Raw genomic sequence first — 12,821 nt, 5'->3', positions numbered from 1 at the left:
ACTACACTCTCTGAGTGGTTGGCGTTAGGAAGGGCATCCAGCTGTAGAAACTCTGCCAAATCAGACTGGAGCCTGGTGTTGCCATCCGGTTTCACCAGTCCTCAGTCAAATCATCCAACCCATGCTAGCATGGAAAGCGGACGTTAAACGATGATGATGATGATGATGATGTTGTTGGCACTCCGTTGCTTACGACGTCTAAGGTTCCAGTTGATGCGATCAACGGAACAGCCTGCTCGTGAAATTAACGTGCAAGTCGCTGAGCACTCCACAGACACGTGTTCCCTTAATGTAGTTCTCAGGGATATTCAGCGTGACACAGTGTGACAAGGCTGGCCCTTTGAGATACAGGTACAACAGAAACAGGAAGTAAGAGTGAGAGAAAGTTGTGGTGAAAGAGTACAGCAGGGTTCGCCACCATCCCCTGCTGAAGCCTCGTGGAGCTTTTAGGTGTTTTCGTTCAAAAAAACGGAAACTGAAAGAAGCCTGTCGTATATATGTATATATATATATATATGTTTGTGCGTCTGTGTTTGTCCCCCCAACATCGTTTAGTGGTTCGGCAAAAAGAGACCGATAGAATAAGTACTAGGCATCCAAAGAATAAGTCCTGGCGTCGATTTGCTCAACTAAAGGCGGTGCTCCAGCATGGCCACAGTCAAATGACTGAAACAAGTAAAAGGGTAAAGAGTAAGAGAGCAACATTAGTCATCAGTTGAATAAACTCTTTACCCATAATAGCTATTTCTGGTTTAAGCGCATGATCTGAAATTTGTTAGAGGGGATTTGTCAGGTAAATAGATCCCCCTGACCTCTTGACTGATAGTTTATTTTATCAACCCTGAAGGGTATGAAAGCAAAGTTGACCTGAGCAGGATTTGAGCTCAAAATCTAAAAGCAAGAACAGCTATGTCAAGGCATTTTTTTCTAAAGTTCTAATGATTCTACCAATTCACCATCCTTTCTTATAATAACTGATTCAAATTTTGGCACAAGGCCAGCAATTTTAGATAGAGGACATCATTGGATTACACTGACTTAAATACTTGACATGTACTTATCTTATTGACTCCAGAACAATGGAAGACAAATGTGATATTGTGAGATTTGAACTTAGAATATAACGAACCAGAAAAACTAACAGCATGTACTAACGATTTTGCCACCTTGCCATCTTTTCCTTAGCTATCGTAATGTTAACACTTTTCAATATAATATCACCTATATTATAGATGTGTTTGATAATTTCTGATTTTCATTTCTGTAAACAGGTGAATGTGCCAGGTGTAAAAGGACAGATGCAGTGTTGAAAAAATGTTCTGCTTGCAACAAAATAGAATATTGTTCCAAAACTTGTCAAACAGCTGACTGGAAACATCACAAGAATTCATGCAAAACTGCAAAGTCTAAAGATGATAAAAGTTCCATTAAAGAATCAGTCAAAGGTGAGTGACAGATTCAATAATAACAATAACACTGTGTAAGAATTTTTTTTTTCTTTTGAAGGGTGGGGTAGTTAATAAGTGTTATTTCCTTTATACTCCTTTCTAGAAATCAAAGGAAATGACTACTATTCCCTTCACACTTTGCTTTTGTGACCTGCACTCAAGGTTTTGAAGCTGACTTATTTTCCATTATATTCCAGACAGATTCTGTGCTGAGTTGCTGAAGCATAAATATCATTTTAGCAAATATTCTACTCAATACCACTGATTTGCTTTTCAAGTGCTTAACCTTAACCGTTTGAGCATGTCCCTTAATGGCTGACAATGTGAGCATCTCTGATCATGAGGAGTGGTGAGAGAGCATTGTAGCCATGTGTTGAGAGGGATTCTTTCGGGTTTGAGTAAATATAACAAAAGCAAAGTTTGAAGGAAATATTAACCATTTTTCATACTTTCTAGGAGTAAGCAAATAGGAAATAACAATTGCTACCCAAGGACAAAAATCGTGTTACACAGTAAGGAAGAGTCTGTGGATAAAATGTCACAGTCTGTCCTAGTAAAAGGTATATAATTATTATAACTATAAAGGTGGTGACTTGACAGAGGTAGTAGAGTATTGGATACCATGCATCATGGTATGTGTCATCTCTCTGCATTCTGATTTCAAATCTTGCTGAGGTCAATATTGCCTTTCAGGATTGATTAAAAAATGTACCAATCTAGGAGAATGGATTGGCAGAATTGTCAGAGGATCAGTTAAGATGTTTTATCTGTTCCAACTCTCTATGTTCTGGTAGTAATGCCTGCAGTGACACTGGTGTCAAGTTGTATCAGCCCAAAGCAATCCTTTGGATAAATATCAATAGCAGTGAGAGGAGAGACTTTCATGCATGTCTTCTTCAAAAAAATATTGTCCTGGCTTGTGACAGTACTGGTACCAAGCTATATTAGTCTAACTCGGTAGCCTTTCTCTTGGATAAATATTCATGGCATGAAAAGGGGAGGCTTGCATTTATGCATGGGCAACTGCCAGCCTCCCTCAAAACTTCTGGTATGTGCAGAGGAATGCTCAACCTTGAGCATCAATGATTCTATATTATTGCTATTACTGCTTGGTAGCCTATAGTACCAAGTTAATTCATTGAATGCATCAAATCAAACAAGGAATTGTATCAGTTTTTTAGATATTTAACCATTTTGTTACCAACTTGGCTGAAACCAGCTCTGGCTCTGAATACAAATGTCTTGTTTTCATAAGTTTTGAATTAAAATCTTCCACCAAACCTTGGTCACAATTTATGTTCCTAACACTAGCTGAATGATAACTAAATTATTTTACTAAATTCTATGTTATATTTAAAGTAATTGAAAGAAACACAGAGCATCTCAAAATAAATATAGTAACAAAAAGGTTAACATAACAGAATTATCATAATTTTACTTACTATGGAAGAGTTTGAACTTGGATTTGGTTAAAAGTTTGATCAGGAGGAACAAATTCTGCGTGGACAATTCCTTTCGCATCAATGAAACAAACCAGCATCATCTCGACATTGGACTTCTCTTGATGCGCTTTTTTGGGGCATGGTGACATTGAATGCTTCAATTGACTTAATTGCTGTTTCATTTCCATGTTGTAACCATAGCAGCAGCTTTCATCACCAGGGATGACCTTCAAAAAATGGTCCGAATCAACTTCCAACCGTTCTTTCAGTTCACGACACGCATTCAGTCATGATTGTTTTTGATCTTCCAAGAGCAAGCAAGGCACAAATTTTACTGCAACACTTTTCATTCACAATTCCTCACTCAAAATTCTTTGGCAGGAGCTCCAGGACACACCAGTCATACCAACAAGTTTGTCAATCGTTCAGCAACAGTCCCCACAAGATCAGTTCATGAATTTTTGTGATGTTTTCATTCGTTCAGGAGGTTGACAGTCACCCTGAATAAGATTGATCTTCAAGCAACAAGGGACCATTCCTAAAGCATGAAAACAATACTTGTAAACTGTTTGAAGCATGACAACTGTTTTGGTTGCTGCTTTCCCCGTAGTAAACAGGAATTCACAGAAACACACTGTTCCTTCATTTCAACCATCACAAAAATCGATGGCCAGTGGAGAAGCACTGCCAAATAAAGACACATCACATGGTAGTACAACATCAGCCAATGCTGCTGGTCAGCAGACTGATGCCTGAGGGTTGCATCAAATGGCTTCTGGCAGTGGAAGCCTGAACTACAATGGCTTGTCCCACAGAGAACATGTCTGGTCACTTTTGGGTACCCCATCACATCACATTGTTTCAAGGTCACGAATTGGTAAGCAAATGGTAGTCATTTGAAAGATCCCGTATATTGGTACTTATTCTATATATTTCAGTGAGATGAATAACAGGCAGCATTTGTTTTCAGGACATACAGGGGTAAGATGAATCATGGAATGGTGCAGGCATGGCTATGTGCTTAAGAAGTTTGTATCACAACTATGAGGTTTCAGGTTCAGTCCCACATTGGATGAATGTCTTCTACTATATCTCTTGGCTGGCCAATGCCTTGTGAATGAATTTGGTAGACAGAAACTATAGGAAGCCTATGTGTACAGTGTGTATGCATGAATGTTGACATCCTATGGTTTCACTTGAGTGAAACAGTGAATAGTATTTAACATCCCTTGTTGATATTTTCATTGATCAGTCTGCACCTTTAAAGACCTGTGAGAAAACCTCTAGTTGAGAAAAAAGTAAGGAATGGGGACAGGGAGAGCATCTGACCATAAAATCTAGCTTCAATATGTTTCTGTCCAACCTGTGGCTACCATGGAAAAACAGATGTTAAACAAATTAATTTAATCCAATAATTAACATTCAATACATGATTAAATAACATCATCTAATTACTGTTTTGTCTTATTTTTTTGTTAGAAGAAACAACCAAAAATATAAATTACATTTGATTTTCTATGTAAGTAGACTGACATTGTTTTGTCATTCTTATGAGATCTGTTTAAAAAAAATAATCCTTTGTATATGTTGATGTATATCTTTTATTTACATGCATTGGTTGGTTCCATGATTTATGAAGCTGAAAAATGTGCTAACTGTGGAAAGTTAGATGAACATTTAATGAAATGTAGTCAGTGCAAGAATGCAAAATATTGCTCAAAATCTTGTCAAAAATCTGCATGGCCTCGTCACAAGAAATTATGTACATCTTCTAACAACTTAAAAGAAACATTCAGATGTAAGTTCTATGTTTTGAAATAATTTTGGAATAAGTATATTAAAACAGTGAATATCTTACATTTATTGATTTATCACACAGGCTCCAAGGCCCACTAATTTGTAGGTAAGTCATACAGGCCATTGAACCACTAATGGTATGTTCCTGCTTATTTCATTGATCTCAGAAAGCTGAAAAGCGCAATTAAGCCAGGAAGCATTCAAACTTGGTACACCTGGATAGAACTCAATATGGAACAGCATTTAATCTTGTTCTCTGCCAACTCTCTTACTCTACCACTCATACTGACTCTCAAATATGTCTGTTTTTTTTCATGTGCCATGCCAATAGGCATTGGTGACCATGAATCTGAATGACAAAGTCTGAAGATAGTTTTTCTTGAGGAAGGCTACACCATTGGCTTTCCTGTTGATTCTTTTAACCGTTTATTCTGCTAGTCGTCTTCTCTCCTGTGCTTACCCTTGTGGTACAGAGCCAGTAAGGAGTAGTACCACAAAGAGAGTTAAAGGTAGTGTTAACAAGGTGCCAGGACATATTGTATATGCACACAACTGGCTTCTTCACCTCGTGTTTTTGCCAAGTCTATACCTGCTTCTTTTTATCTTCTTTTCCACATCCAGACAACTGGGTCCTCCCATGAACCCATTATCACTCCCACCCATATTTACCATAATTTATACCGTTGTTCTCTCTATCCCTGTTTTATCCATCTCTCACTGCCTCCCTCCCACTCCAAACCATTTCATATCCCCATTTCTGTACCGCTGGTCAACTCTGAGCTACTCCAAACTGACATTCATTCGCCATTCTTATTAATATATAGATTAATATTATCATACAATTTCTAAACTTGGGTAAATTGTCTTTCTATATATATAAATGCCAAAGAGCAAGGCTGTGGATTGACTGAAATGAGAAACAGACAAAATTGCTTTGCAATATTTAGCTACTTCATTTAAATTCTGAGTCAGAATCTTACCTAGCTCAACTTCACTTCCCATTTTTCTGGAGTTCATAAAATTAAGTACTGCTCAAGTACTAGTGTCCATATATATTCTTATAATATATTCTATATATATTTCTTTCTACCTCAACACTCATTCCAAAGAGTTCAAAGGACACTTTCTCAAATATAAAAAAAGCTTATGAAGAAGTGATTTTTTTAAAAACCAAGTCATGTGTCCAGTATGTTACAAAAAAAATATATATATATAATTGAATAGATTACAGTACATACTGATACTTATTTTCTTCATATTAGAGAAAAAGTCAATTTTGATGAGTTTCAACTTAGAACAGGACTTACTTAACTCAATAGGACAATATATCTATCTTGTTTGTCTATGCCATCTCTACTATATACTTAACACCGATTTCAACTTGAAATGGGCTATGGCTCTCATATTTTTACTTCTTTGATTTATTCTTATTGTATAATTTCAATTTCTAAATTTTTCTTTTAGATAATTTCTTCAAAACTCTACACTACGCAAAAGCGCTATTTCCTTCATTTAAAATAGTTACTACATTCATTGATTTTATGATGGAAGATAAAGCTATTCAGAAAGGAAATGTTCTTCTTGTTGCTTTCATACTAAAAGAAGAATATTTTTATTATAAACCAAATTATTTAATTCTAGTGAGTATATTTGTAGTCTTTTATTCAATTTATATATTTTTAATTATATATGAACAATTTCTCTCTCTCTCTCTCTCTCTCTCTCTCTCTCTCTCTCTCTCTCTCTCTCTCTCTCTCTCTCTCTCTCTCCCTCCCTCCCTCCCTCCCTCTCTCTCCCTCCCTCCCTCCCTCTCTCTCCCTCTCTCTCTCTCATTCCCATTCCCATTTATTTGTTTTTTTTGTTTCTATCATTCTCCACTCATTCCTTTTTTCTAAATATGATTATGTCTATGTTCAGAGAACAATCACTGCTCAGAAGTTTATGTGTTAAATCTGCTGCAATAGTTTATTTATATATATATATATCAATTATTTTGGAGTAATGTGAATGGAAGATAGAGTTAAGTCAAACTTATTAAAAGTATCAAAATGTGAAATAATCAAATGGCAGTAAATAATTTACAAAATGTCTTTATAAGCACAGTAATCAATGAAATCTAATATATTGCATTCAAAATTACTATTTCATTGGAATTTCTGTTTGTTCCTATCCTGACTTTATATACTGAAAGGGTTTAAGCTTTAAACATATGGTTTCTATTTATCATAAAATCACTAAATATTTTTCTAAAGGGAAATTTGCTTGTTACATTGAATAGGTTGAGAGGTTACCTAGAATCTTGTACATTAATTTCAGTGATATTGTAGAATTTCTCTTAACTCAACAATTCAAAATGAATTGCATTTACAATAGTGAAAAGTATTAAGTTAACTAGTAATGAAATAGACCATTTATATAGAAAAACAAGGAATAGGTTTTGAGCTATTTGAATAGAGTTGGCCATATGAAGGGTATGTAATTTCTCGGATATTTAGTTAATGCATACAAAGGTAATACCTTCTTGCGTATTACTTTCAACAGAATCCATGTAGTTTGAATATTGTTTTCCTGATATGTGAAGTGATTGTATCTTTTTGCTGTTGAAAGAGATAAGAATGGCATGATCTCATTAGAGAACGTTTTTGAGGTCTGTGTTCATGTTACTTGAGGTGTCTAGGCTGATCACGGATGATATTTAATTGTGGAAGGTTAAGAAGAAATGAAAGGAGGTATATGTATATGAATTGATATTGTTGTGGATGACAGCACACTGATACACTAGAAGAAGAGTATTGGGTAATAAACCTGAAGCTTGGAGCACACCAGAGTCATTGTATAGTCAGAGAGCTCCATCAACACTCACTATGATAGTGCATTCTGTCAGACCCAAGACATAAGAGATCGATGAAGCCAACAGGCAGACAGTTTTGTCAGGAAGTTTGCATGCCAAGCCCAGTTGATTGCTTTGCAATGGCAAAAGCAATAACACTGGTTTTACTAAATGGCTCAAGGGTGAGTGACACTGGGTCTCCTGTAGATCTAACTTTACAAAAGCTGCACTGGATGGTTAGCTATTGGAAAAAGTGGTTGTTGTAAAGATGTTGAAAGTGAGTGAAATAGGATGATAGCTGACATGGTCTGTGGGATTGTCATTTGAGGAAATGGGACAGACTGTTGTGTGTTTTGTTTCCAGAGATTGTGATAGTCCCTGGGGAGAAAGAGAGAAAGAATTTGATGAATCTAAGGAGTATCTCTTGGGTGAACTGTTTAAAAATAATTCATACTAATTTTGGCACAAGGCCAGCCTTTTTAAGAGGAGTGGTTAGTTAAATACATTAACCCCCCCCCCCCCCACTGCTTAATTGTTACTTGTTTTATCCACCTTGAAATGATGAAAGGCCAAGCCAATCTCAGAATTTGAACACAGTATATAAAGTACTGATTAATGATAATAGAAAGAACATTGTTAGGGCCAGTGGCTTTGTTGGTTTGAAGTGACCAGAGGTACCTTCATACATGATAAGGACACTCTATTTCGTTATGCAACCATAATATACTACAAAGTATATTAAATGCTTTATAAATCAATACTGTCTTCTGCTGTGTTAGCAGTGCTATAAAATCACCTGTTAAGGTTATCTCTACAGATTCTCTATTTAATGGTTTTTTAAACAATGAGTTCGTGAATGGTTAATGGGTTGGATGTGGTGCTGATGAAGGAGCAAGAGTTTCTGAAATGTAGCATACACACCCATAACCATTTTTCATCTTTGATCTTGTTGTTTACATTAGGCATATTCAGATATAAAATGTCATATCAAATCAGTGCTGGCTATAATTTCTATAGAATATCTGTAGAGGCAACCTTAACAAGTGATGTAGTAGCACTGCTAACACAGTATTGTCTTATATTATAAAGTATATTAAACACTTTTATATTATAGTCACATAACAAAATACAGTGTCCCTTTAGGTCATTAATATTTACATACCAACTTTCAGGAATGTGTTTAATATGTAAAATTAGTATATTCACTAATGTTACACTGCTATATTTAGTGACTATTTAAGCAATGAGTTCATGGATGGTTAATGGGTTGGATGGGGTGCTGATGAAGGCGCAAGAACTGAAATATGGCATATATCCCCATTATCCATTTTTCAACTTCAATCTTATTGTTGTTTACATTACACGTACTCAGATACTAAATGTTGTAACAAATCAGGGATGATTATAATCTCGATAGAACATGATGTATATATGCACTTAGTGTATATGTATACACTTAGTGTATATAGATTGGCAAGTCTGTTGAAGTAGAAAGAAATAGTTTTGAAGAAGCTTTATCTAGTTTGTATGGTTTGGATGTCGACATAGACTGGGCAATAAGTATGGAGGATTTCTCTGGGAGTACTGATTAAAGAAGCATCATATTTGAGAAGAAAAAGAGGGGAGAATTCTTCGTATTGGTAGGAATATTTTTAGTGGGGAATCAAAAAGATCAGATGAGGTTTAAGAGATGGGATTATTTTCAATTGGAATTTACACAACCAGAAGAAATATATTAAAAAAAATAATTCATTTGAATAGTATTGGCCAGTCCTAAATAACAAAGACTGCAATTTCTTCAGTATTTGACTGATGTATTGTTTAAAGAGAAATGCATTGTATCCTTTGATGTGCCACCTAAGATGTAGAGAAGCTGATCAGTTGGATCTCTTTAACATGGCTCAGAGCAGCTGTGTAGTTTGACAACAGTAACTGAAAGTGGGTGGAGGTAAAGGACATAGACCACACCCCATTTTGGTGGGTGGAGCAGTTTCTACAGAAACCCACTTTTTCGACTGCAGTGATTCCGAATCCGCAAAAAAATCGGCATTTCAAAAGTGAAATTTTACCAAAATTTTTTTTCAGAATCATAATCTCCATATTTTTCTATATATTTTGCCAAAAAAACACTTCTAAAAGAAGTGAAAAGTTAGGTGGGGAATTCACAATCTCTGCAGTTGAAAAGGTGGGGTTTCTGTAGAAAAAAGCAAAAAAAAAAAAAAAAAATGACCGAAAGGGGGTGCAGTCCATGTCCTTTACCTCCACCCCAAAGGTAGCTGCAATTGGAAACTGATATAAAAGAACTTGTAGCTCAAGAGAAAGTATGCATGTTAGAGTTTATGTCTTTATATGTGTGTAGACCTCTAAGTTTTGTTTCTTATGATTACTTTTATGACATGTCATTGCTTAAAGTAAGATAGCAATCCTGAACAAGTACAAATGGAAGGGCTAAATTCAACAGATCCAGTTGTTTTCAATAGCTCTTACATCATTGAAACTATTGAATAATAAAGAGATTGTAAGTTATCACAAAGTTGTTGTGACCTATGGTACAAAGATTACTGCTGCAATGTACAAATCTATCCCCTCTTATATATGATAATTTTGATTTATTAAAGCTATTTTGGAGTGTGGATCATAGGGCTGGCAACATATTTCATTAACTTGGATTTTTGGAAAATTCTATATTTAATGCTTTATACATTATCTAACAAAAAACTTATTAATTTTGGAGCTATTCTTAAATCTCACTACAGACTATAAAAGATGGTTATGATAGACCTTCAAAATATTTGCAGTGCAGTAAAAAAGTTGTAAAAGCATAAAAACTGAAGTTCTTTCATAAAGAAAATATTTTATTCGATCATCTATCCTACAATATGTATTTTGTGTTTGACAGTATTGGATAGAATACAACTGTTGTTAGAAGCTAGGTACTAAATAATGTATTTACATGCATATTTTCATTTAAATAATAATAAACTTTTTTTCTTTTTTTTTTTTAAAGGATACTGATGATAAGCAGAGAATTTTGTTATTTCATTTCAATGACTTTGATCCATATCCATATTTTTCCTGGGACCAACTGAAAGTTGGTCAGTGTATTTGTATCTTGAATCCTAAAATTTGTCTAGAAAATAATATTCTTTCAATTGATTCTGCTGAACAAATTCGAATTTTATAAAATATAAGAAATTAAAATTTTTATCAAGCTTTATTATTACTTATCTATGAAAAATATCTATGAAAAATATCTATGAAAAATATCTATGAAAACATCAAAAAAAAAAAGAAATCGTTTATCTCTCTCTCTCTCTCTCTTTCACTTACTTACATACACACTCCCACTCACTCAGTCATTCATTGATAAGTGTGATTTACAAGGTGTTGTAAAGTAGGATTACAACTGCAGAAAATTTTTTTTAATGATATAAAGCACTTTCAAAGAAACAATGCACTATTTTTTTACCTCTTCTAACTGGCAGCAGAAATATTTGATGTCTTGCATTTAAAATGTTTTTGCTGCAATAAAATAAATAAATCTGATGCAAACTGTAGTGAGAGGTTTTGCTCTGAAATAACTGGTGTATTAATAAAAAATAAAACTGCAAATTTTTATCACAAGTTTACTTTTTTTTATGAATTTCACACATGCATACACACATATAAATACATATGAACTTGCATTAAACTCTTGTTTTTAAAATTAATAGTTCATGTAACAACTATAAAGTTTATATATATATATATATATATAGTAATATGTAAAAGTAAGATCCAAGGGTCAAGGTGTAGGAAGTTAGTAAGCTTCAAGCAGTCCATGGAAGGTATTAAAAAACAACTTTCAGGAACAATAGTTTATTGACATAAAGGTTGTAAATTTTTCCCATACCAAAGTTCAGTGAGCTGACTAAGGTATTTTGGGACTGAATAGCCGGTGGAGTCCCCCTCCAATGAAACAATTAGGTAAAGCAGTTGGTCAAACAATTCCCTAGGGAATTAATATAAAGACAGAGAAAAGGAAAGCATTCTTGGAAACAATTATAACTGATGTATCTGAGAGTTTTTGTGTGTAAGTATAAATGTATACAAAGATACATAAAGAATAGACTGAGCGAAAGAAGCATGACTGAGAAATGACCTTAGATTGACCACTTGTGATTAAAGGTGCACACACACACAAGCATGCATATATCACTACTTGTAAACTTTGTTATTTTAATGAGGCACCAAAAACTTTGGTCTTAGTTTATGAAAGAGCAAGTAAGAAATTTGTTCCAAAATGTAAATTTTGAATTTAGTTTTTAATTATAAAATTAGATATCTCAACAGCTAAACCTTTTTTTTTCCAGCTTCAGAGTTATTTAATTTTTGTTCAAATGTTTTTTGTTAAATCAAACCTTGTTCTTTCTTTTTTCCATGTTTTCATTTTGTATTCTTTTTTTCTGATTTTTTTTCATTTCAATTTGTCAAATACTTAAATTAAAATTACCATAGAGAGTGGGACAAATTAAGTAGTTTCTGATTTCTTGTTATTTTCTCCTTATCTGTTTGAAACCATTACATTGCAAGTATTGCATCATTTTGGGAGTAAAATTTGTTCAACATAGTTGCTGCTGATGTTAAGAGTTTGAAACATAGTCAAGTGACAGGTACTTTTTTCATGAAAATTTTCCTCAACTTTGATCCGATTGTACTTGAGGTTGCTAATAAAATATCTGAATAATTTTTGGTGTTTAACATTCAATATTCTTTTTTCTGTTGGACTGGGGCAAAATGAGTAATGACTAATTTTAATTTCTTTGTTTTAACTGCTTGCTGCATAAATGTATCAGGAAGAGAGCAACTCCAACAGACCGTGAAGAAATTACTAAGAAAATTTTATGTTAAAATGTTTGGTTTAGTTGAATTTCATATGTGCCATTTTTCCATGATCCTCTTCCATGTAACCTGGATATTTTTAATTTGTGTTGCAATTTTGATGTCTATGGATATTGACTTTTTTTGTCATATGTAATTCTGGAGAAGTGAAGAGGCAAAGTCACCTTGTCTTGTCTTACTCATTTTGCCCCAACTAAATTTGCTTTTAATATGCTCTGATTTGCTTCGCTGATATAGTTTTTGTAAGGTGGTGAACATTTGTAAAAAAAAAATTTTTCTCAAAGTCAAAAATGCAGTAAATATTACTCATTGCACTCCACAACCGCCTACTAGAAATTAGAAAAGCAGACTTTTGAAATTGCTGTTCCATATAAGTTGGAATTTCCCCACCCTTTTTTATTTATTTATTTTTTTAGCACACAT

The 12,821-nt window shown here is 34.1% G+C and overlaps 1 protein-coding gene across 7 annotated transcripts in view; it reads left to right on the top strand.

The window, feature by feature from the left end:
• The window catches only part of LOC149131873 (uncharacterized), a 37,470-nt gene extending 25,225 nt beyond the window's left edge, over positions 1–12,245 (top strand). For 6 of the 7 annotated variants that reach the window (XM_089337725.1, XM_089337727.1, XM_089337722.1 and 3 more), the window contains 4 exons: positions 1,272–1,445; positions 4,530–4,688; positions 6,152–6,327; positions 10,525–12,245. In XM_089337725.1, the coding sequence (XP_089193851.1) occupies positions 1,272–1,445; positions 4,530–4,688; positions 6,152–6,327; positions 10,525–10,701 (686 nt within the window). In that variant the 3' untranslated portion in view covers positions 10,702–12,245. The remainder of the gene's footprint in view (positions 1–1,271; positions 1,446–4,529; positions 4,689–6,151; positions 6,328–10,524) is intronic. The other variant, XM_089337728.1, reaches the window with a different exon arrangement.
• Positions 12,246–12,821: the final 576 nt, after the last annotated feature.

The sequence above is a fragment of the Octopus bimaculoides genome, chromosome 19 (genome assembly GCF_046866305.1).
Source record: "Octopus bimaculoides isolate indiv1 chromosome 19, ASM4686630v1, whole genome shotgun sequence".
NCBI lineage: Eukaryota > Metazoa > Mollusca > Cephalopoda > Octopoda > Octopodidae > Octopus > Octopus bimaculoides.
Note: the sequence above shows the minus strand (reverse complement) of the source record. Positions and strands in the feature narration are given on the sequence as shown.